General features: G+C 34.3%; 2 protein-coding genes across 38 annotated transcripts in view; one reads left to right on the forward strand and one right to left on the reverse strand.

Moving 5' to 3' along the window:
* LOC144291790 (uncharacterized) overlaps positions 1-23,208 on the reverse strand; it is a 186,377-nt gene that overhangs the window by 154,232 nt on the left and 8,937 nt on the right. For 29 of the 37 annotated variants that reach the window (XR_013359298.1, XR_013359317.1, XR_013359311.1 and 26 more), the window contains one exon: positions 22,322-22,426. Coding sequence is in view for 7 of the 37 variants with exons in the window: in XM_077861571.1 (XP_077717697.1) it covers positions 22,322-22,426 (105 nt within the window). In the remaining 30 variants the exon portion in view is untranslated. Of the gene's footprint in view, positions 1-10,127; positions 10,161-19,409; positions 19,453-22,321; positions 22,427-23,208 lie in introns of all 37 variants that reach the window. The other 8 variants (XR_013359313.1, XR_013359310.1, XR_013359314.1 and 5 more) reach the window with 2 other exon arrangements.
* LOC144291792 (uncharacterized) overlaps positions 17,806-23,208 on the forward strand; it is a 108,133-nt gene continuing 102,730 nt past the window's right edge. Inside the window, exon 1 of the transcript XR_013359325.1 lies at positions 17,806-17,826. The gene's annotated coding sequence lies outside the window, so the exon portion shown is untranslated. The remainder of the gene's footprint in view (positions 17,827-23,208) is intronic.

The raw sequence follows: 23,208 nt of genomic DNA on the forward strand, positions 1-23,208 counted from the left end.
TATCTTTTTTTTTTTCCTTTTTAAAGATTTGATTTATTTATTCATGAGAGACACAGAGAGAGAGGCAGAGACACAGGCAGAGGGACAAGCAGGCTCCATGCAGGGATCCTGACGTGGGACTCGATCCTGGGTCTCCAGGATCACACCCTAGGCTGAAGGCAGCGCTAAACTGCTGAGCCACCCAGGCTGCCCAATCTGTTTTTTTATCTTTATTAAGATGTACTTTTAGGGACGCCTGGGTGACTCCATTGGTTAAGCGTCTGCCTTCGGCTCAGGTCATGATCCTGGGATCCTGGGGTCCTGGGATCGACCCCCACAATGGGCTCCCTGCTCAGTGGAGAATCTGCTTCTCCCTCCCCGCCCTGCCCCTCCTCCTGTTCATGCTTTCTCTCTCTCACCCCCCCTCTCTCAAATAAATAAATAAAATCTTTTTTTTTTAAAGATTTATTCTCATCCATCTAAATAGATAAGAAACAAGATAATATAGCATAGTGATTAAGCATGGAGGCTCTGATTTATTCATGACACAAGCTCTGCCATTTCTTAACTGTACTCCTTGAGACCACTAACCTCACCTGCCTCATCTATGAAATGGGACTAATGGTGGTATTTACTTCATTGGCTTATTGTGATAGAAATATTATCATGGTATGCATTCAACGAACATTGTAAATAAGTCAATGTTTTGCAAACTGTAGATTCCAACTTCGAAGTGGATCATGGAATCAATTCCATTGGCTGCCTGCGACATTAAATAATAAAATAGACTGACAGCATTATGGAGTATATACAGATAGAGTAAATTTGAACCAAAAGCTTTTGTTCTTTCTTTCTGTATGTGTGTGTGTGGTACACGCACAGGCATACCTGTATGTTTGTGTCTGTTGTACAGATGCTGGGTCATTAGGTATTTTACCTGATACATTTCTTACTGATTGTCATAATTAGAAATATTTGAAATGTCAGATAGATCTTCCCTCCCTCAAAACTAAATCAACCTCCCCCTTCTTCAACTCTAAGCTTAGTTGTTTAACGTTCAGACAATATTCCTTTACCTCTGTCTGGTTTAAATCTTTTATCACATCATGAAACCCTGAGTTGTACCATTTATCAGTGTAGTAATTTTATATTTGTTTGCGTGATTGTCTAATAACTGTATCTCTCTTTTACACTCTAAGTTCAGTGATAGTCATGGCTGGTCATTTTTTGCTCACTCCTATATTCCATGAACCTAACACAGTGTCTGGCACATGGCAAATGCTCAATATAATTATTAAATGAATAAATACATCCTCCATTCCTCTAACACCCTCCATGTATAAAGCCATTAAATCCTATAAATTCTTTCTACTTAATTTCTCTCAGATTCACTCACTTCACTACAACATTCAGGGAACTTAATTCTTTTTGCCTGAATTTCAGCAACATCCTTCTAACTAGTTCCCTTATCTATGCCCTGCTGCTTTTCCTCCCACTCCAATCCAATTAATTTTCTCCCTAAGTGCTTTTTGACTAAAATAAAAATATAATCATACCACCTCTCAGCTTAGTATCTTTCAATGGCATCTAATTGCCCTTAGGAAGAAGTTCAAGCCTCTTATCATGCAGGGGGTACAGACATTCACAATCACAGATGCCACTGCACAAAGTTTTAACTTTATTTTCTTATAACTCAGTTTGATTTTCTGATTACAAACTGTATGTTCTGATTTAATGACTTTCATGTAAACTCAGTCCAATTTAGTGATTTCACAGTCATTTAGGACTTTTATTTCAGTCACATAAAGGGTTATAACCCTCTTATTATCTTTATTTTTTGCATTCCTTCTCCTAGGGGTTGAGTTTAGTCTTTGGAAGATTAAGTGAGGATAGTGGAGGTGACTCACATAATTGTCACTCCATGTTTTAAGAAGAGGGCTTCTCCTTCTTGGTCTCAATCTGCTTCAGATCTAATTCTGGATGTTTTTCTTGTTCTCAGTTGCACACAAACAACTCCATCAAAGACATTTGAGTACCAGAGCTGCACATAGTTTTGAGGAAGCACTGCTTTCCCCTTCTTTTGAATTCCCCAAACTTCAAGGCCTTAAGGGGGGATTCTATCTGTGAGAGCCTCTTGCATTTCTCTGTACTTCCTAAACCCTCTAGAATATGATCCAACTGTATTTTCTCTCCAAAGCTTATAGACATTTTAGTGTCAGGGGTAAAAGGAAAAATTGAGTTATGCCTACTTATATCTTTTATTTCATCTTTGAAATAAATTTAAAACCAGTTTGTCTTTGCTCACTTTATCCTTCCCACTTGAAAATGTCCCTCTGGAGTAAATGATAATCCAAAGACTTTCATAGGAACCTCAGATGGTTGGAGTTGGAAATGACATTTACTTAATTTTATCATGCATGATTCTAAGCATTCTTGCATTATTCCATTTAATTTCTACAACAGACTTCTAAGGAAAGTAGATTTATTTTTCTTATTTTACCAGTGAGGAAACAAAAATTACAAAAAAGAAGCAACCTGTTTAAGGTTGCACAGTATATGGTAAGACAAAAATCTAGCCAAGGAACTCTTCATCTGGAGGCTTTGTTGTCAATTGTTTCGCTATTATTTTGCTATGCTGCAAACACCTACCTCATGTATCTCAAATCTTGCTACCAAATGCTCTAACTTCTGGTGGAATGTTCTTTCTCCATTTTCCTTCTTATCATTTGAAATTCAATTCACCACATTATCTCCTCTGAAAGAAAGTTTGCTCCTTTATTACCTATCACCCTCCCCACTCTAGTCTGATTTTGAATGCTCCAATGAATGGTTTAACTAATTTTTGTCTCCAATCAGAGTATGAGCTTATTGAAATCAAGAACCTTATCCTCTTGTTATCTGTATCCCAATGCCTAATTTAGTGCTTGGCACATAAAAAGTGTTTAGAACAATTTGCTAAATAAATTAGTGATGAATGAGGAAGTTTGAAAGCTGAAGGTACTCTATAGCATAATATGCTAGTGTAGAAATGCTTGTTTAATAATAATATAAAATCTTATTTTTAGGTCACAGACACACTTGGGTAAAAAGATCTTGAGTAAAAATTAGCTCCCCTGAGGCTGATGTGCTTCACTGTCCTTCAGTATCCATCTTGTTCCCCCTGTTTTGAAGAAAACATCTAAAATAGTATGTTAGATATTTTCCCAAAGGTTTCTATCATTCATGAATTTGAAATTACTGAAATACTAATAAAATAATATTCTTTCTACTGCTTGCAAGGATTATCCATGGTCTTTCTGGAAATTAATCCTCAGAATCCCTAGGGGTCTGGTTTTAAGCATTAATTCTGGAAAGAGTTGTGTGGGCAGCAGCTAGTGGGATGTGAAAAACTAAAGCAGCCATAGCACTTGAGTCACAATTAGTTACAGCACATCCAGGAGAAGCAAAAAGACTTTCATAGTCCAAGACATCTGGAATCTTGGTCAATTTCCCAACCACTTTCCCCATCAGAAATATCAGTATTGGGTGAGAAAAGCAGAAACTTGAGTCATGCCTACTACACAGAGCATTCATGTACTCTAGCCAAATGGCTAATATTCAAGGCTACCCACAGCAAATACTAAATCCTAAAAACTGCCAGAACTTTCTACTAGCCCATTCAGAAAAGACACATTTGTTCTGCTCTCCATATTCCCTAGGACAAGTACCTATTAAAGGCCAAAAGTTGATTTATTAAGGAAAGATAAATCAGGAATCCAAATAAAATGTTTTCAGAATTTCAGAGACACAGAAGACTCAACTAATGCCTTGAAAATAATTGCTTGGGACTTGGCCAAGAATCAACTGGTTAGCATTCGACACCATCACTTTTGCATAAAGAAGGAAAATAAAACATGCCAAAAAGAATGGAAATTTTCTGGAAGTGAATGAAGGAATAGCATATTTGAGGAAATCTGCATAATATGCTGTATATTTAAGTGCAATTATCAAACGTTGATATAATATTCAGCTTGTTAATTGCATTTCTGAATTTAGTATATGAAATGTTGAAGTCCATTAACAACCACAATATTGGGGGATAGTTTCGAAGTGCAAGTAGGTAATGGTCAAACAATTTAGGTATGATGAATGCTATCAAATTTTTCAGGCAAGCATATATATCTCTAAGCAAATGTAAGAAAAAAATCCTAGATTTGAAGATATCTTCCTCCTCTATCTTCATTGTAGCAATCTCTTCTTATAAATATTTGCTTAGTTTTTAAATAAAATTATGTCTTTAAACACTGTCATAACAAGTTTCTGAACAATCAACTGTCTATGCAGGGGATTTAGCAAAACCTTCTTCACTTTTTTTAAATACAATTTTTACTTATTTTTACTATTTGATTCTCAGTTCTTTGTCTGGAGGTTGGGGGAAAATAAAAGCTTCTGGAGGCAATCTCAGCTACTCAACCCAGCCTCCTCAACACTTCACTTAACTCTTGATTATACACATCTTCAAATTATTCTCAAGTTTTTAAGGACAAGGACTATAGTCCCTCTTCCCTGTGTCTCCAAAGGCAAAAAGCAAGCTAAGGTCACACTGGAAGCAGTCAGTTAATACTCATTCACGTGACTCTCTAGTATTCCTGCCAGAACATGGCAAAATTGTGCCTGTTGCCTCATATACCGATGCTTCTTTGCTTGTTTGTTTTTTTTTTTTGTTTTTTTTTTTTGTTTTTGTTTTTGTTTTCTTTTTCTGGTCTCAGGGATTCTTCAATTCTAACTAATCAATCTTTAAGCCAGTTAAGAGTCAACACTGTATATAATTATTTTTCCAATGATACTAGACAGCTTCCAAATATTTAATAAGCCTGTTTTCAAGATGCAGTACATAGGAAGAAGTAATGAGAATTGTTACATGTTATAATCTGGGTATTAATGACCATCTGGGAAAGCTGATAGCCCAAGGAAATATCCTATGGTGACTTTATGATTTCTATTATAGCTCATTTGTTTTATTTTAATTAGGTAAGAAAAGAAAAGAAATCTCTTCCCCACTGTGGCTGTCTGGAGGAATAATAGTGCCCTGGGCAACAGGTATGGCCATTTTTAATGAATTGGCAACAGAAATGGGATTCAGTTTCTTGGAACTGATTAGCCCGTGGGGGAGGGGGATCTTGAAAATACCATACAAATTATTGGTATCCAACCTTCTAATTTATACATATACATATATAAAATTTATATCATGTACAAATATATAAATGAAACAACCTATGTCTGATTATAAAACACTTGCAAAAATATTTTTTTAATATGTTTTAAGATTTTCTGAAGAATCATATGCAGAATACAGTGAATATTTCCAAAACAAAATAATGTTCTTTCTGACACAATCTTGTGAGTGCTCTTTGATTATCATATTAAAAAAACTGCCTTTCCAACAACAAACAAAGTTGTCTTTTACAATGGTAAGCAGATTGTATGTGTCTGATAGTGAATGGTTATAAAAATGTGCAGATTTTTCAGTGCTGTTATCTAGTTGGTTAATTTAAAATAAATGAATATTGAAAATTCATGTGTCTTCGGAAATCCTTACCATATATTATACATTACAATCAGAGATGGGACATTTCAAAGCATGAAATACCAAGCAAGGTCCTTTGCTTCATAAAACATCACATATAAATTAGAAATAAATAGTTTACTAAAGAGAAAAGAGAAATATTTTGCTTGCTTATTGGAGCAGAGAGAGGTTATGAGAAAGATAAAATAAGACAAAGACAAGAAGGAATGAAGAAAGGCACTAAACAGTATTTAGTACAAAAGATGAAAAAACTAGGTACTAAATGTGGAAAAAGGATAACAGTAGGATATTATTCCACAGATATATGAACACTAATAACATAATAAAACTGATTCAACTTCTTCATAGGAAAGTTCCCTAATATTTTGTTTTAAGGGATCATGAAGATGTATGATTATTTTTTTTTTTCCCAGGGACCCCTGGGTGGCTCAGCAGTTAAGTGCCTGCCTTCAGCCCAGGGCATGATCCTGGGGATCAGGGATCGAGTCCCACATCTGGCTCCCTACATGGAGCCTGCTTCTCCCTCTGCCGGTGTCTCTGCCTCTCTCTCTGTGTGTCTCTCATGAATAAACAAATAAAATCTTTAAAAAAATTTTTTTCCAGAATTATCTAAATTAATACTTTATAGGCATGATCTCATTAATCATTTAACACTTACTGCACAGAATATAATTACTTCTATTTTACATTTGAAGAAACATGTTTATGGTCTATTCTGATGTAGAGCAATGCTGTTGTTCAATAAATAAGAGTTGGAAATAAAGATGAGAAAACCTGGCTCCATTTACCAAAACATGGACAAGACATAAATTTGGTTGGCAAAATGTAAAAGGAGACCCAATACGCTTTGTGTAATTTTTGTACATATGAACTGAAGTGATAGATGATAAAAATGAGAAATATATCTCTTGCCTTGCCCCCATTTCTGAATATATATAATTTTGTGAAAATATACCAAGTTTTATATGTGTGGAAGGGATATAACATTTTTTTTAATTAAAAAAAATCGGTTTTCAAAACAATTGATTAACCACAAAGAAAATCAGCAGATAGAACTATGTGTAAGTGAGAAATTTAATATTTGCTAAGTGATGGCTTAAGTTTGGGAACTTTAACACATATTTTATTTTTGCTCCCATTATCAAAACATTTTTGAACATCATATTTGGAATATATTTCGAGCAAGTGTCACATTCTTACAGCTGTCCTTTGAAGCATTAAATGCATTCATGTTAGATAATAATTATTTGGGGAAACTACCAAAAGATACTTAATGTCAATTCCAGAAGCTTGCCACAGCAGATGTACCACAGAAAAAGCATGTATTCTAGAAATATAGAGAAAACTTCGTATATGACACACTGAAAAGGGAAACTATGAAGATACACTTCTAACAATTCAAAGTACATATAAACATGGTTATGCACTGACACATTGCTTATAATTACAAAATACTGGAAACAATCTAAATGCCCCTACATTGCAAGGTGGTTGATTAAACAATAAACAAAATGTAATACAGCTATAAAATGAATGAGGAAGATCTCTATGAAGTTATATGGAATATTTTCAGAGTACACTGAGAAATGAAAAAATAATAGTACAAAAGAGACTCTATCATATATTCCCTATCATATAAGATAGAAAAAAATATAAAAATATATAAATATTTTTAAATATAATACTTAAGAATATATAAAAGAATATAAAAATGTATAAATATATACATTAATCTGTCCATTTATGGGAAAAAATGAAAGAACAACAGAGAAGATGGTCAGGAATGAATGAGCTTATTTACCTCCAGGGGATGAGTAAGAATGTCATGGAAAAAATAAGGAATGAGGAGGATGCAGTAGAAGGGAAACTTCTCTAAATATATCTTTGAGGTATGACTTTTAAAACCAAGTTAATATTTCACATTCTCAAAACAAATTAAAAATTTAAATCAACAGATCATGTGGGATAGCTGGACTAGAAACAATAAAAAACAAAACAAAACTACTTCTTATTATAAATGAATTACATAACCACATTGAAGGCAACAAAGGAAAAAAAAAAACTAACCAAACTTTACACAATATTTTAACTACATAATCTAAGCAAGTTAAAACCATATACAACCATTGCAATCAAGTTAGCAAACTTATTTTTCATAGATATAGGTTACCAATTCTGAAACTAGGTATATTCCAGAGCAAATAATATTGTGCATAAGAGCCAGACTTCTTACTGTTAAATTAAAGAGTTATAAATAAGAAAAAGGGAGAAGGTCAGAATCAATTTTGAGCTATTGAATTGGAATCGAAGATATCATTATGGATGAAATGATTAATTTTTAATATAGGTTTGATGATAAATGAAACAGAAATCAACTTGAGAGAGATTCAATATTCAATTTCAGGACAGCTTCAGCAACATAATAGTTAATCATATTAATGAATTATGTGATGGCTAATTTTATGTGTCAACTCAACTGGCCATGGGGGTACCCAGACTAAATATTTTTTGGATTGTGTATGTAAAAGTATTTCTGGATGAGATTAGCATTTAAATTAGTGAATTCAATAAATTAGTGGATTCTAATGTAGGTGGGCATCATCTCATCCATTGAGAGACTGATTAGAACAAAAGTTGGAAGGAGATACTTATCCCTTTTACTTCCTGACTGCCTGCTTAAGCAGGACATCCCTCATTTTCTCCAGCCCACAAACAGAATTTACACCATTGGTTCTCTTGGTTCTCAGGCCTTCAGACTCAGTTTGGAACTTACATGATCAGTTTTCCTGGGTCTCCAGTTTGCAAATGCTAGACTGTGGGACTTCACAGCCTCTATAATCACTAATTCCTCATAACAAATTCTTTATCTATCTATCTATCTATCTATCTATCTATCTATCTATCTATCCATCATCTATTTCAGTTTATCCACAGCACCCTAATATAGATTATAATTTATACTCTGATTGATTGAATAAAATTTATAGCCAAATAAATATCCATGAGTCTAGACAGATTAACAAATAAATAAATGTAGAAAAGAGAAAGCTCTGCAAAGATATATATAAAGAAAAAAACATTAAATTTCTAGTGGAGAGGCAGACACTACCTTACCAAGGTGATCAGAGCTCACATTGCCAGCAGTAAGAAATATATATATCATATACCTTCTGATATGATGCACTGAGAAAGTACAACATCATTTCTGTGCTATTCCTGCCAAAAATTCCTAAACTGAGTTTAATCATAAGAAAACATGTCAAACCCGATTTGAGGGACATTCTACAAAACAACTGACCATTACTCATGAAAGATATAGAAAGACCTGAAAAACTATTCCAGATTAAAGGAGACTAAAGTGATATAAAAACTGTGTGATCCTGGATCAGAAGCTGGTCCAGAAATCAAGGGCATTAATGGGACAATGAATAATATGCAAATAAGGTCTATAGATTAGCTACTGGTGTTGTATCAGGAATTTCTGGGTTTGGTAACTGGCCATGGTTATGTAAGATGATGACATCTGGGAAAGTTGGGTGAAATTTACAAGGACATTGTTAGTATTATCTTTGTAACATTCCAAGCCTGAAAGTATTTCAAAATCAATTTTTAAAATTCTAATATTAAAATATATACAGACATATACACACAATTTTGCAACTAATTGTATAACATGAAGACAGACCGACAATTTTTAACCTTCAGATCTCAATGCATTGTCAAGTGATAGCAACGTAGCACAGTATCAGCAGACTAAGCAACTTGGGGTCCAGTCTTCACGGAAGGAAAAATTCTGAGCACTCTATGTTTGAATATGACAAAAAGTTTTAAGGAGCAGACTATGTAGCTTTACATTTTAAAATACCATTTTTTCAGCTCAGGATTGGATACAAGTGTATGCCATATTTGTTTCTGTCTCAAGATACTTATAAAACTTGACATCACTTAAAAGCAAAGGATAATGATATGTCAGTGCCAAAATTATCCACAGACTACATAATGTAATCGCCTGCACTAAGACAGAAGACCTTAGAATTTGTTATGTTGTAAATATTTAGCACACATACTCATGTCCATTGTTGGCAACTATTGGACAAGGCAGGATAAGTTGGCCCCCAGAGCTGAAACAAGTCATAGTTTGAAGCAACACTCCAGATCTACATAAATGCCTGTGAAGCTAGATGGGAAATAAGGGAACATTTGGAGAACACATAAATTCTAGAGGTCAACATAGCTAACTTCAGAAGTACAAGACAAGATGAAACAAGTTAATACAGAGAAGCCAGAAGGCAATCAATGTCCACATCTGAGAGATCGGCAAGACAGGATAAAGCAAGTAAATGTTCATCATGATCTTGATGGACAAGCTGCAAAGGGAATGAGTATACTCCTCAGGCCACATTCCTTCGGAGGACAGGTACATAATAATTATTCAATAAATGTTATTCCTATTTTACTAACATGAGCTTTCCTTTTTGTATTTTGTTTCAAATTTCTATTTTAGGAATGCTTTATGATAAGCATTACATATAAGATCTTATATATAATTTATAAATGGATATGTGTGTATGGAACTTACCTAAAAATTTTGTACTGGTGGAATAGACGGTTCCTGTTCAACAAGCATAAAGTTTCAGTTATGAAAGATGAGTAAGTTCTAGAGATCTACTGTACAGTGTTGTGCCTGTACTTAATAACAGCGTATTGTGCATTTAGAAAATTCTTAAGAGGGTAGATCTCGAGCATTCTTATCATAATATAAATAAATAAATTAATTAAATTAATTAATTAATTAAGAGACTAATTTTAAAAATGTTGGTGAGGTCAGAAATTGTGTTTCTTGTTCCATTTTCTTTTTTAAAATGATTTTAGTTATTTTATTGATAGAGAGAGTGGAGAGAGAGAGAGAGAGAGAGAGAATATGAACAGGAGGAGGGGTAGAAGGACAAGCAGACTCCCCACTGATCATGGAGCCTGACATGGGACTGATCTCAGGATGCTGAGATCATGACCTATGCCAAAGTCAGACATTTTAACCAACTGAGCCACCCCAGTATCACACTTGTTCTATTCTTATTTGACATCCATATATATACTAATGTTTGCACTTGGATATATGCAAATTACATTTTGGTTACAAAAAGACAAAGTGTTTACAATCATGTGAGTTAGAAGTTCTCCAAATTAAATATGGGTCAAATCAGATATATGGTCATCTTGCATATTAGTGACTGCCAAGAATTTGTCTGACCCAGCTGGATTCTCAGGTCCACATTTCTCTTTTAACCTAGCCATACAAAGCTATGCACGCTATTTAAGAATTAGAACAAAAAACAGCAATAGCAGTGAACTGATCTATGACTTCTGACCTTTGGCCTAGCATCATATTTCCTACTGGTTTAGAGCAAGGCTGAGCCCACAGGTGAAAATTTTGGCAGGAAAGTAGGCCACAGAATTAGTGTAAATCTTGTTCCTTCATGAGGTGAAGTTGAGAAAACTCAGCTGACCACAAAAATATTAATCAGAAAGTATTTATCTTTCTGGTTGCAGAAATTACAGGAAATATGTCCACACATAGCCTCCATGTAAATGGAAATGCATTCCAAAGTGGCATCTTAGGTAGATATATATAAAGAATAGCTTCTTCTTAAGATCGTTTAGGTTCAGTAACCTCTGTGTCTGCAACATTAATCTCTTGTTTGGGGGCCATCTCTGCTGAACAGAAATCCATGTAATACAACAAGATACCCTTAAACCTCGATTATATTTAGCATTCAAACACTGCATCTTTCACTTTTGCTTTTGACCCACCTATTCATTGTAAATGGCTTACAAGATTATACTTGAACAGTTTCTTGTAATTACCTGTTGAGAATTCATCTGCAACAGGATGAGAGGCTCACTAAAGAATACGGATCAAATCAGATATACGGTCATCTTGCATATCAGTGACTGCCAAGAATTTGTCTGACCCAAAGGACTTCTTAGGTCCACATTTCTCTTTTAACCTAGCCATACAAAGCTATGTATACTATTTAAGAATTAAAACAAAAAAAAAAGCAATATGAGTGAACTGATCTATGTCCTCTAGCCTTTGGCCTAGAATCGTATTTCCCACTTGGCAGCCTTAAGGCAGGGCAGGAGAAATGCCCTGCCCTACCAGTGGGAACAGTTAAAATATACAGGGGTAGATTTCTGTATTAGCTTAGGAGCCACACAGCTTACAACTGGGTGCCAGGAAACTCAGGAAGCTGCCCCACTGGCAGGAAGACAGTGCCAGGAGTATGCTATCTCCACAAATCACTCAGTCTGGTGAACATCTTAATTTGAAAAAAAAAATACTTTCAAAAAAATAATTGGTCACATTATTGGCTGAAAATAATTACTCTTTTTTTTTTCTGTCTTTATGTAATTTTAAGACAGGAAAAATCCTTAAATACAACATTTTAATATCTATCAAAAAGGAAAAATGCAGGCAGAAAATTCAGCAAGCTGATGCTATAGAACAGATCTAGAGCACGTACCATAGCTGAGAGGTCACATGTGTGTAAAGCCCCAGAGGATCCTACCTGTACCCAGTCAGCCATCCTTGTCCATATTTTGATAAACCTTTCAAAAAGATTCTCACTCTTAAAAAGAGTCCTTGCTACTTTATACTGCCCATTAAGTTTTGTGTTTTTATTGTCTTGGGAAGAACATTTCATAGCTCATGGATGCCCAAATGACCTTTCTTCAGTTTCTGGCTAAAAAGACACTGACCTCACTGCTACACTAGCCTCACATTTGGCCTCCTGTAGCCACTTCTGTCTTCCCCATTTTTTACGTGTCAACTTGACTGAGGAACAGAGTGCCCAGATATCTGGCCAAATAATATTCTGGATGTTTTTGGGAGGGTGTTTTTGAATGAGCTAACATTTAAATTGATAAACTGAAGAAAGCAGACTGCTCTCCTCAATGTGGATGACTTCATCTAACCAACTGAAGGCCTGAATAAAATAAAAAGGTTGAACTTCTTCTGAATAAGAAGGTATTCCAATTGCTTGATTGCCTTTAGCTAGAAGTTTCTTCCCCCTGCCTTTGGATTTGAACTAAAACATCAGCTCTTTCTGAATCTCAAGCCTGTCAGCCTATGGACTGGAACTACACCATTGGCTCTCCTAGGTGTCCAGCTTGGCCCCCATAGACCTTGGGACCTGTCAGCCTCCATAATTACATGAGATAATTCCTTATAATAAGCCTATATGTATATATGATACAATGAAATAGGCATATGTAAAGAAACTATACATATAAACTGCATTATATAAAATAACCAATATATAGAAACATATATATGTGTGTATGTGCGTATATATATATATCCTATTCATTCAGTTTCCCCAAAGAACTCCAACATATCCACCATATCTACTCAAAAATAAATACACACATTCTATAATACATAATTCTTTCTTTCTTTCTTTCTTTCTTTCTTTCTTTCTTTCTTTCTTTCTTTCTTTCTTCTTTCTCTTTCTTTCTTCCTTCCTTCCTTCCTTCCTTCCTTCCTTCCTTCCTTCCTTCTTCTCTTCTCTTCTCTCTTCTCTTCTCTTCTCTTCTCTTCTCTTCTCTTCTCTTCTCTTCTCTTTGAATCTTCTTGCTACAAAAAAGTGACTAAACAGTAACATCTGCTATCACTTCTAGTCCCAGATAATTTAAGTGTTTAAATTATGCTTGACTTGGAAGGGAAGGGAAGGGAAGAAGGAAAAGGGGAAGGAAGTAATCTTCTTGAAAGATTTATCAAAATATGGATAAGGATGGCTGACAGGAGATGAAAGAAGGAAAGGAAAGGAAAGGAAAGGAAAGGAAAGGAAAGGAAAGGAAAGGAAAGGAAAGGAAAGGAAAGGAAAGGAAAGGAAAGGAAAGGAAAGGAAAGGAAAGGAAAGGAGAAAGAGAGAGAGAAAGGAAGGCGGGAAGGAAGTTGAGAACGAAGGAGGGAGGGAGGGAAGGGGTAGGAGTGATGAAGAAAGATAAAATCAAAATAATATCTAAAAGGCCTTATCTGTTTGACAAGTGGGCATCACAAACAACACAAGCATATAGAGAAAAATGTTACTCATCTGAAAAAAAAATTAAATTTACATGTTGAAGTTTACTTTAATTGCTTTCCTGATATTTAGACTTAAAAACTTTATTTCAGGTTCCATCATATTCTCTTATCTTAGAAAGATCCCAGACAACTTTTGGGGAGAAAAGCATCAGCCTTCCTATCTTTATGTTCTTTCTTTCACTTTCTCAGACTAGAAGTATAGTCTTGCCAGCTCCCACTGCCTGGAAGTCCATATCAAAACTTCCTTCCAAACCAGGCATTCCCTCTAATATGACAGCATTCCTTTACCCTTAAAACACAAATTTCATCCAGAATTTTATATACCATCATCTTGAAATAAACAATAGTTCATCATCTACTTCGACATATTTCCAGTTAGAGAGCCCAGATATATATAACTTTATAGATTAAGGAGAGTTAGGGAGGAAGCTTCAACTTAGATATATTATCTTACTCAGAATTTCTAATTAATTGGAAATATTTTGAATGGGCTTCACTTAGCATATCACTGTATCATCTCCAAATATAAGTGATCAAATGGTGGTGATTTATCTGTTGCTGCTAATCTTTTAATCCACTCTTCATTCATTTCTTATTATTTTTCCCTAAATTTTGAGTAACAAATACTCTTGCATAAAGTTCACAGTAACATCAGGGGAAAATAAAAGGTTTTAAAATATATATTACGCCTCAGTAAGATATTTGCATTGATACGTATATATTCCAAGGCCACGTTATCCACTATGTTATCCTAGCCTCTCCAGTCATTCTGGTTAAAATTTCAGACACACAGCTCTGTCAGCCTTCACAGTCAAAATAGAAGTACCCATATTTAAAATTCAATAACTTTCTGGCAAACAATATGAACAGATTGCTAATTTTTTTCACCCCCAACGAATCTGCATCATTCATATGGTATGTTAAAAAGTATGGTTTTCAAAGTCATCTATTTTCTGTTCTCATTTGCTAATGTTAATAGATACAATGTTATTTATTTATTTTGTGAGTTGCCTTCCAACAGAGAACAGATTTCTCACATTTGTACATTAAATAGCAGTAACCACACACATTGCATACTGAGATACTAGACTTCAAAGATTTTCTGCTCTGTCCTATCAACACAGTCATATACCTGTTCCATGTTAATCCAAAACCTACTTCACTTGGTCAAGAATGGTTTCTTCTTCTCCAACACTTTGCAGAAGTGGGCTTACTGGCCTCAATTAAATTTTTCTAAAGCCACCGTTTTTTGTCTTACTTTTCAGAGATAGGAAGTAAAATTGTGAAACTAGAATTGCTCCACATCCTTGCAATTTCTTACTCAATAATCACTTTGATTTATTGTGGAGGCTATAATTGTGTGTGTGTGTATACATAAAAGTAAACAATAAAATGTTAAATGACATATATGTGTCAAGGAGATTCAAGGAGATTAAAAAGTATTATATGACTAAGCCACCTAATTAGAGATATCCTCATGACTTTATCTTGGAATACAATCAGAACCTGATCTTCTGCTTATGGCCAGCAGTAAAAGAAAAGAATATCAGAAGAGTGACACAAGCAACATGACTTTACTTCCCTTGCTTTTATCCCTCCCTCAAGAGCAACAATTTGGCATTCAGTAATGAACAAAGTGCCTTTGTAGGAGCTGTGGGATCAAGCACAAAGAGATTTTGAAGGAGTCTTGCTCACCCTTACATTGGGTAAGAGGCATACAGACCTCAGTCATGTCTATGGACCCTATGGCTTGTGTATTAACTCTACCTTCTGTTGTCTGTGGTCTGGGAGCCCCAGAACATAGTCTTAAACAATCACCCATTTACAAGTCTAGGGTACATTATATATCTACAAAGCCTAGGGTACGTTATATATCACAAAATAAATTATTTAGTAAGTCAGAAATCATCCAAATTATCTTTCTTTACCATGATATGAAAAAATTTAGAAATCAATACTAGTAGGAAATCTGGAAAATTCACAAATATGTAGGGACTAAACACCATGCTACTGAACAACCATTGAGATTCAGAAAAAATTAAGAGACAAAACAAAAAAATATCTTGCAACAAATGGAAATGGAAACACAGCAAAAGCACACCTAACAGAAAAGTTTATAGCAATAAACATCTACATTAAGAAAAAAGAAAGAGGTCAAGGAACTCAAGCAAGATGAATAAACTAAGTCCAAAGTTAGCAGAAGGAATAAAATAACAAAGATAAGAACAAATAAATGAAACAGAGATCAGAAAAATGGGGAAAAAATCAATAAAAGTAACAACTAGTTTTTTGAAAAGAAAAACAAAATTGACAATCCTTTAGGTAGATTAACGACAACAACAACAAAAAAAACAAAACAAAAAAACCCTCAAAAATACCAGAAATGAAAGAGACATTGCAGCTAAAATCACAGTTTAAAGGCTAATAAAAGACTATTATAGCCAACTATACACCACCAAATTAAACAACCTAGCAAAATGAGATACATTCCTAGAAACATACAAAGTACCAAAATTGAATCATGAAAAAATAGGAAATATGAACAGATCGATAATGATTAAGGAGATTGAATTGGTAATAAAATATACCTCAACAAAGAAGAGCTTAGGACTAGATAGTTTCCCAGGTGAATCCTACCACTCTTTCAAGGAATAATTAAAATTATCTTTCTCAAACACTGCCAAAAAATTGATGTGAGGGAAATATTCCCAAATTCGTTTTATGATGCCAGGTTTATCCCAATAGCAAAGTCAGAAAAAGTCACTAAAGAAAAAAAAAAAAAAAAAAAACACTAAAAATCCTAATGATCAATATTCCTTATGGATACAGATGCAAAAATTCTCAACAAAATACTAGTAAACCCAATTCAACAGCTGACTGAAAGATTATATACCATGAGCCAATGGGATCCATCCCTGGAATGCAAAGATGGTTCAACAGTCATAAATAAATAAAATACACCAAATTAGTGGAATAAAAATTCATATAATGATCTCAACAGATGCCGAACAAGTACTTACTTGACAAAATTGGAAAGGAAGTACAACTGTCTTTGTTTGCAAGTTATTTGATTTTATAAATAAAAATTCTTAAAGATTCCACCAGAAGCTGTTAGAATTAATCAACTAGTTCAGTAAAGTTTCAGGATACAAAACACACAGATCTATTTTGTGTTTGTATACACTAACAGCAAGATATCTGAAAGAAAATCCCATTTACAATAGCATCAAAAAAGAATAAAATACTTAGGATTAAACTTAATCAAGGAGGTGAAAGATCTGAAATCTGTAAGACATTGAAGAAAGAATTTGAAAAACACAAAGAAATGGAAATATATTCTGTGCCCACAGTGCTTAACCAGAATCTACTGCAATTTTATTTTCCTTTTTTTTTTTTTTTAAACCATCCCCCGTGTTAACATCAATGAATCTCTGAGAAGGGGCTTTTTGATTTTTATTTAGAATTGCTTCATGCAGGATGCGTTTGGGGACAACTCTAGAAAAAGTAGTTCCCAAAGTGTCAGTTCTATGATTTCTTCCACTTCTGTAATTTAAAAGAAATGTTTTAAATACCTGAGTAACTTGAAAATCTATTATCAGCATGAAGTAGAGAAATGAGCTCATGGGCTCTAAAAATGGAGCAAAGGCTCAACACAGAAAATCCTAGGTTCTGTTGTCTCATGGCTGCTGAAGCTATTATTATTACAAAAGTGTGCCTGTATATTTTTAAGGGGAAAATCATCACAATGATTTAAGTGATGAAGAGTAACCACTAAGCTCTTCATAAAAGACCCCAAATCTGGTTAGCATAAAGGGGTGGTCTGCTAAGATATTTACCCACAAATTTCCTTTTTTTTCATTTTTTCCTTCTCATTATCAAGGAAATTTCACAGATAGACTTGTAACCTAATAGTACTTTAGCTTGGAACTTGTTAAAGTTATCTACACCTAATCAGTAAATTCAAACCTACCCGCACATTAAGAGGAGAGATGGTGGAGATTGTCACGTATCCCATTTTTCAAGGCGCTTACAAATGTTGAACAGTTCTGTCATTCTACCACATAAGTGAGACCAGATGTCCCCTGAAAAGTTCTGTCCAACGATTTTCAGTGGGATAAAGAGCTTTATACACATCCTTATTGCATTTTGCTTGTCAAGGGAGAAAGACTGAAAATCCAGGCTGGATGAAAAGGTAAGTATAACTTTTCTGCAGTTGTTATTTCTCTCTCCTTCCTCCTGCTCAAGATGGTGACTTGTCAGCCACCCACCTATCCTCAACCATTTTCTTAGTTCTGGTAAAAACAGCTATGGAGAAGAAATGTAGCTTTTCCTTGCTCCCTTCAGAATATACTGTTACTGTTTCCATTTAATTTTATCCTATTTGGCACAGACTTTTTCATGGTTCTTGTTATCTCACTGTGGTTCTAATAACATATGGTAATATTTTTCTTCTACTTCCTGAAAAATATCAAAAGATTTCATCTAGAAATGGCCATTTTAAGCAATACAATCTATCCATACTATTTTCTAACATAAAAATCTGCTCAAGATAGGTATAGCTTCAATGTGCTATGTCCTTAGATACCAGAGTAGTAACCCTTTCACTTAATATGGTATTGAGACTACTTTCTGTTATACTCTTCTCCATCAGTTTTAAAGTGTTTATCTTACCTAAGTCTTGATTTTCAACTATGTTGGAATTTTTCCTGTTCATTAAGATAATATTTGATTGCATATGAGTAAAGTCTAATTTCTCCAATTTCATTGTACATCTTGAACTGGCAGACTTAAGAAGTTTTGTTACTCAGGCCAAAAGAGCAAATTCTTCAAATATAACTCATCCCCCCCCTACCTCCCGCCCCCAGATGCCCATTTACTCTAGTGCCTCTTAAACACTTCTTTGGGTATTTTAATTCATTAGCCTGTGGTTAGCTCTTCTTTTTATTCACATTCAAATTTAGCTTTCTTTGCATTTATTCAAGCATTTCAAGCATTCATTTGTAATATTTTAAATAAATAATGTAGGACAGGAAGCCTAGAAGCCTTCCTCAAATAGTAAAATCCCATACAAACAGTGTCTCAATGTATCTGTTGGGTTCTTCTGTATTTCAGACAGGTACCAAATGCCATATCTATAGAGCAACTTAGACTACCTGGACACCAGAAGGTGTATTTCAAGAAATTATCCTCTTTTGTTTTTAAAACTTCTTGTAATTAGATATATTGGCTCAAATATGTTATATATATATATATATATATAAAATTTTCCACAAGCTGTGTTGATCACTCCCTTGGCTTTGTTTTGCAGCAAAGCTCTGGCATAACTCAATATGATACAAAATAACATTTTTGTGACACTGTAATACAGTCTCTATCCCAAAGACATCAACAAAGCAAAAAATTTAAAAATTTAAAAGTAAATGGAAATAAATCAGATCAAGTGTTAGAGGTATTAATTATGCAGAGGCAAAGAAAGCATATAAAAGGATTACTGACAGGGACCGAAACAAGAAAGGACAGTCAGACAACACCTAGAGGCCACAGAAAATGCTATCAATTTAAACCATGGAAAGACACTACTAGTTAAAGATACTACTAGATCTACTTAATAGAATATGCCTTCAAAATCAAGGAATAAAAAGCACATACTAAAGGTCTTTTTCCTATAAGGACTGATATGTATTTCAATGGTGTAATTAATTCATTGTCAGTTATCTCAAAGAATGTGTCACTTTCTGGTTCCAGGTCTTTTTTTACTGATAAGCTGTATCTCACCTTAGGCAAGCTATACAACTGCTATGGCCTTCAGTTTCTTCCTCTGTAAAATGACAAGGAGTTTAGAGCTATATATATAAATTTATTATAGCTAAGATTGCTTCCAGCTTTTTTTTTTTTTTTTTTAGCTTTAGAACAGTTTCTGATTTACAGAAAAATTGCCAAGATGGTACAGAGAATTCCTATATACCCCACATTTAGTTTCCTCTATTATTAACATCTTATACCTGATGGTACATTTGTCACAATTAATGAGACAATGAATGTATTTTTACTAAAGCCCATACTTTATTCAGATTTCCTTACTCTATATACCTAGTGTCTCTGTCTATTACAAATCTTATTCAGTATACACTAACAACGCATCTAGTCACCCTATCTCCTTAGGCTCCTCTTAATTGTGAATTTTTCAAATTTCCCTTGTTTTTAATGACGTAGACAGTTTTTTATCAATGATCTTTGTAAATCAATGGTTGGCACACAGCAACAAATACATAGCAGAACAAGAAAGAAAGAAAGAAAGAAAGAAAGAAAGAAAGAAAGAAAGAAAGAAAGAAAGAAAGAAAGAGAAAGAAAAAGAAAGAAAAGAAAGAAAGAAAGAAAAGAAAAGAAAAGAAAAGAAAAGAAAAGAAAAGAAAAGAAAAGAGAAGAAAAGGAAGGAAGGAAGGAAGGAAGGAAGGAAGGAAGGAAGGAAGAAAGAAAGAAAGAAAGAAAGAGAAAGAAAGAAAGAAAGAAAGAAAGAAAGAAAGAAAGAAAGAAAAAAAAAAAAAAAAAGGATGTTTCATTCATGTATAGAAAGTGATGTATCGGGCAGCCTGGGTAGCTCAGCGGTTAAGCGCCTGCCTTTGGCCCAGGACATGATCCTGGAGACCTGGGATTGAATCCCACGTCGGGCACCCTGCATGGAGCCTGCTTCTCCCTCTGCCTGTGTCTCTACCTCTCTGTCTGTTTCTCATGAATACATACATAAAACCTTTTTAAAAAATGATGTATCAATATTAATTAAAAAGTAATTCTTTCATCTAGATTCTGATACCACACTGGTATATATCATTGCTGTTTAACAAAAACCAAATTAGAGAATTCGACTATTTTTCTCTCTCTGAATTGAATTTAGCAACATTTCAGAATAAGACGAATTTAGAAGTTTAATGAGGAAAAAAATCAAAATATCATTGGAAAGTATTTAGCGATAAGAGAAATGCAAGTGTGGGAATGTAAAGGACATTTTTAAAATAGTAACTGATGGTTAAATCATTACATTCATATCATCTTATTTTTTCCACACAACTAGGGGAAGGGATGCAAATATCAATGAGGAAATAGACCAAAAAATACATTGAAAGACTGAGGATTCACTACTTTGTTGGAATCAGGAAAGAAGAGAAATTAGATTATTCTGCCTGTAGGGCAACAATGTATTGGAAATGGAGTTATGCTAAACATAACCTTTCCCCAACCTTTATTCAAGGTGGTAGCTGAAAATTCTCTTTTCACACATAATTTCATCATGCAATTACCTCAGAGGAAAAAAAAAGATAGCAAATATAACCTTGACTGGCAATGCAATCTTTTGAAGTACACTTTTCACTTTTTAAAAACCTGGGTCCACCAGATATAATTTCAGACTAAATACAATGTTAAATTTTCTGACAAGAAAATGGACAATCACTGTGCTGGTTAGTAATATATTGATCAATATATTTTGTTCTAATTCAGTAAGGTAATAGCTATTTACAGAGTATTTGGTTGTATCACTACAATTTCAATTATGAGCTCAGCTGAGTAATAAAACAATATGCTTTTCCTCAATGAACTATTGCTCAGTTTGTGCAATTTGCTTTAAATATTAAGTTTAAGGAAAAAAGAACTTGCCATCTTATCAGTTCTTTCAGCCTGCTGTATTTTACCACAATATAGCAAACTAATAATTATCAATCCTTAAATGCCTTTTTTTTGCAAATTAGTTTCAGAAAAGCAATCTAAGAGTTCCTCATTTTTCTCAGTAGACCACAAGATAATATTCTTTTAATTGCAAGGATTGGAATGCCTGATACATTCCATTTTTAGTATAGTGTATTGACTTTTGCAGTCACTATTCCATTTTGTGCTTTTCTAGTGATACTTACTTCACTGCTGTTCTATTTCAGATAAATTAAGGAACATTTATTCTGATAGATCCAACAAACGCTGTTAAGCATTTTGTGCTGGGATCAAAAGTGCCCGTTAGAGATACAAAGATGTAAAGACACCTTTTCTAACCTGGCAACTGGGTACTCACAGTCTTATGTAACAGAAGACAGATTTTGCACCGCAGAGAACAAGATCCCTTTAATCTATGTTAAGTCTTCTACAAGTGCATACAGATGATAATACTTAATATACATAACAAAACAGATACAATGAAAAATCTCATCAATTATCAATATAGGTAAACTTAATTTGCTTGATTGTAATTCAATGTTTTATAATATAAATATAAAGGAATATGAAATCCAATAAAACATAAAGGGACAATTCACACCTCAAAAGGCTGATTTCCTGGCAAACTAAAATTTTACCTTTTAAAGAATATGAAACAGGGGCACATGGGTGACTCAGTGGTTGAGCATCTGCCTTTGGCTCAGGGCATGATCCCGGCAACACCCGCCCCAGTATCCCCACAGGGAGCCTGCTTCTCCCTCTGCCTCTATCTCTGCCTCTCTCTGTGTCTCTCACGAATAAATAAATAAAATCTTAAAAAAAAAAAAAAAGGATATGAAAGAGAATCTAGTCATTCAATTAGAATCTGGGAAAATTGATATATTCCTTTATTCCCAGGTTTGCAAATAGTTTCCTAGAGGCAGTAATATAAACTAAGTGGTTTTATTATTGAAAATAATTAGCATGGAGGTGTAGAAGTATCTTCTTACCTCCTGTAAATATGCCTCTCTGGTCAGATGGAGTAATATAGGAAAGTGATGAGGAGGTACTCAAGGTTAGATCCATTTCAAAATGAAGCTCTTGATAAAGGAAATCTGAAATTTTAAAGAGATAAATTGCATCAAGAAAGGGTAAATGGAAATAATATGCAATTCAAACAGACAAGGGGAAGGAGTTAAAACCATAGTTTGAGGTTGATGTGGGAATAAAGATAAGGCTCTAATGGAGCTTGTAATGTGGTGAAGGGTAAATGCAGTAAAAAGGAATTTACAGACAAAGAAGGCAGAGTCATCATTAACAATGGTGGGGCCAGAAGAACAGTGATTACTTAGCATTTCCAAGGATGGCCACGTGCCCAATCACATACAAATAATTAAAATCTAATAAGTTGATAAATAAAGCAACTGACAGAAGAAAAAATTTAACATTTTCTAAACCAGTGGTTTTTAAACACTGAAAAATCTAACATGCAAGTGATAAAATAAGGATACTCAGCCCCACTAAGTATCCTTAAGCCAAGGTGATTCAATATGGCAGCAAACTCACTAAGGTCTAAAAGTCTGATCTCTAGAAAGTTTTGGGATGTTCCTTATGAGGCCATAACTTTTGGTTGTCCTTCTCATTGAAAAGAATATCTCTTGGGAAGCCCCGGTGGCCCAGTGGTTTGGTGCCGCCTTCTGTCTGGGGTGTGATCCTTGAGACCCGAGATCGAGTCCCATGTCAGGCTCCCTGCATGGAGCCTGCTTCTCTCCCTCTCCCTCTGCCTGTGTCTCTGCCTCTTTCTCTCTCTCTCTCTCTCATGAATAAATAAATAAAATCTTAAAAAAAAAAAAAAAGAATGTCTCATTTGGTGAGAAATCGATGGAATATGATAGAG

This window comes from Canis aureus, chromosome 20, assembly GCF_053574225.1.
Source record: "Canis aureus isolate CA01 chromosome 20, VMU_Caureus_v.1.0, whole genome shotgun sequence".
NCBI lineage: Eukaryota > Metazoa > Chordata > Mammalia > Carnivora > Canidae > Canis > Canis aureus.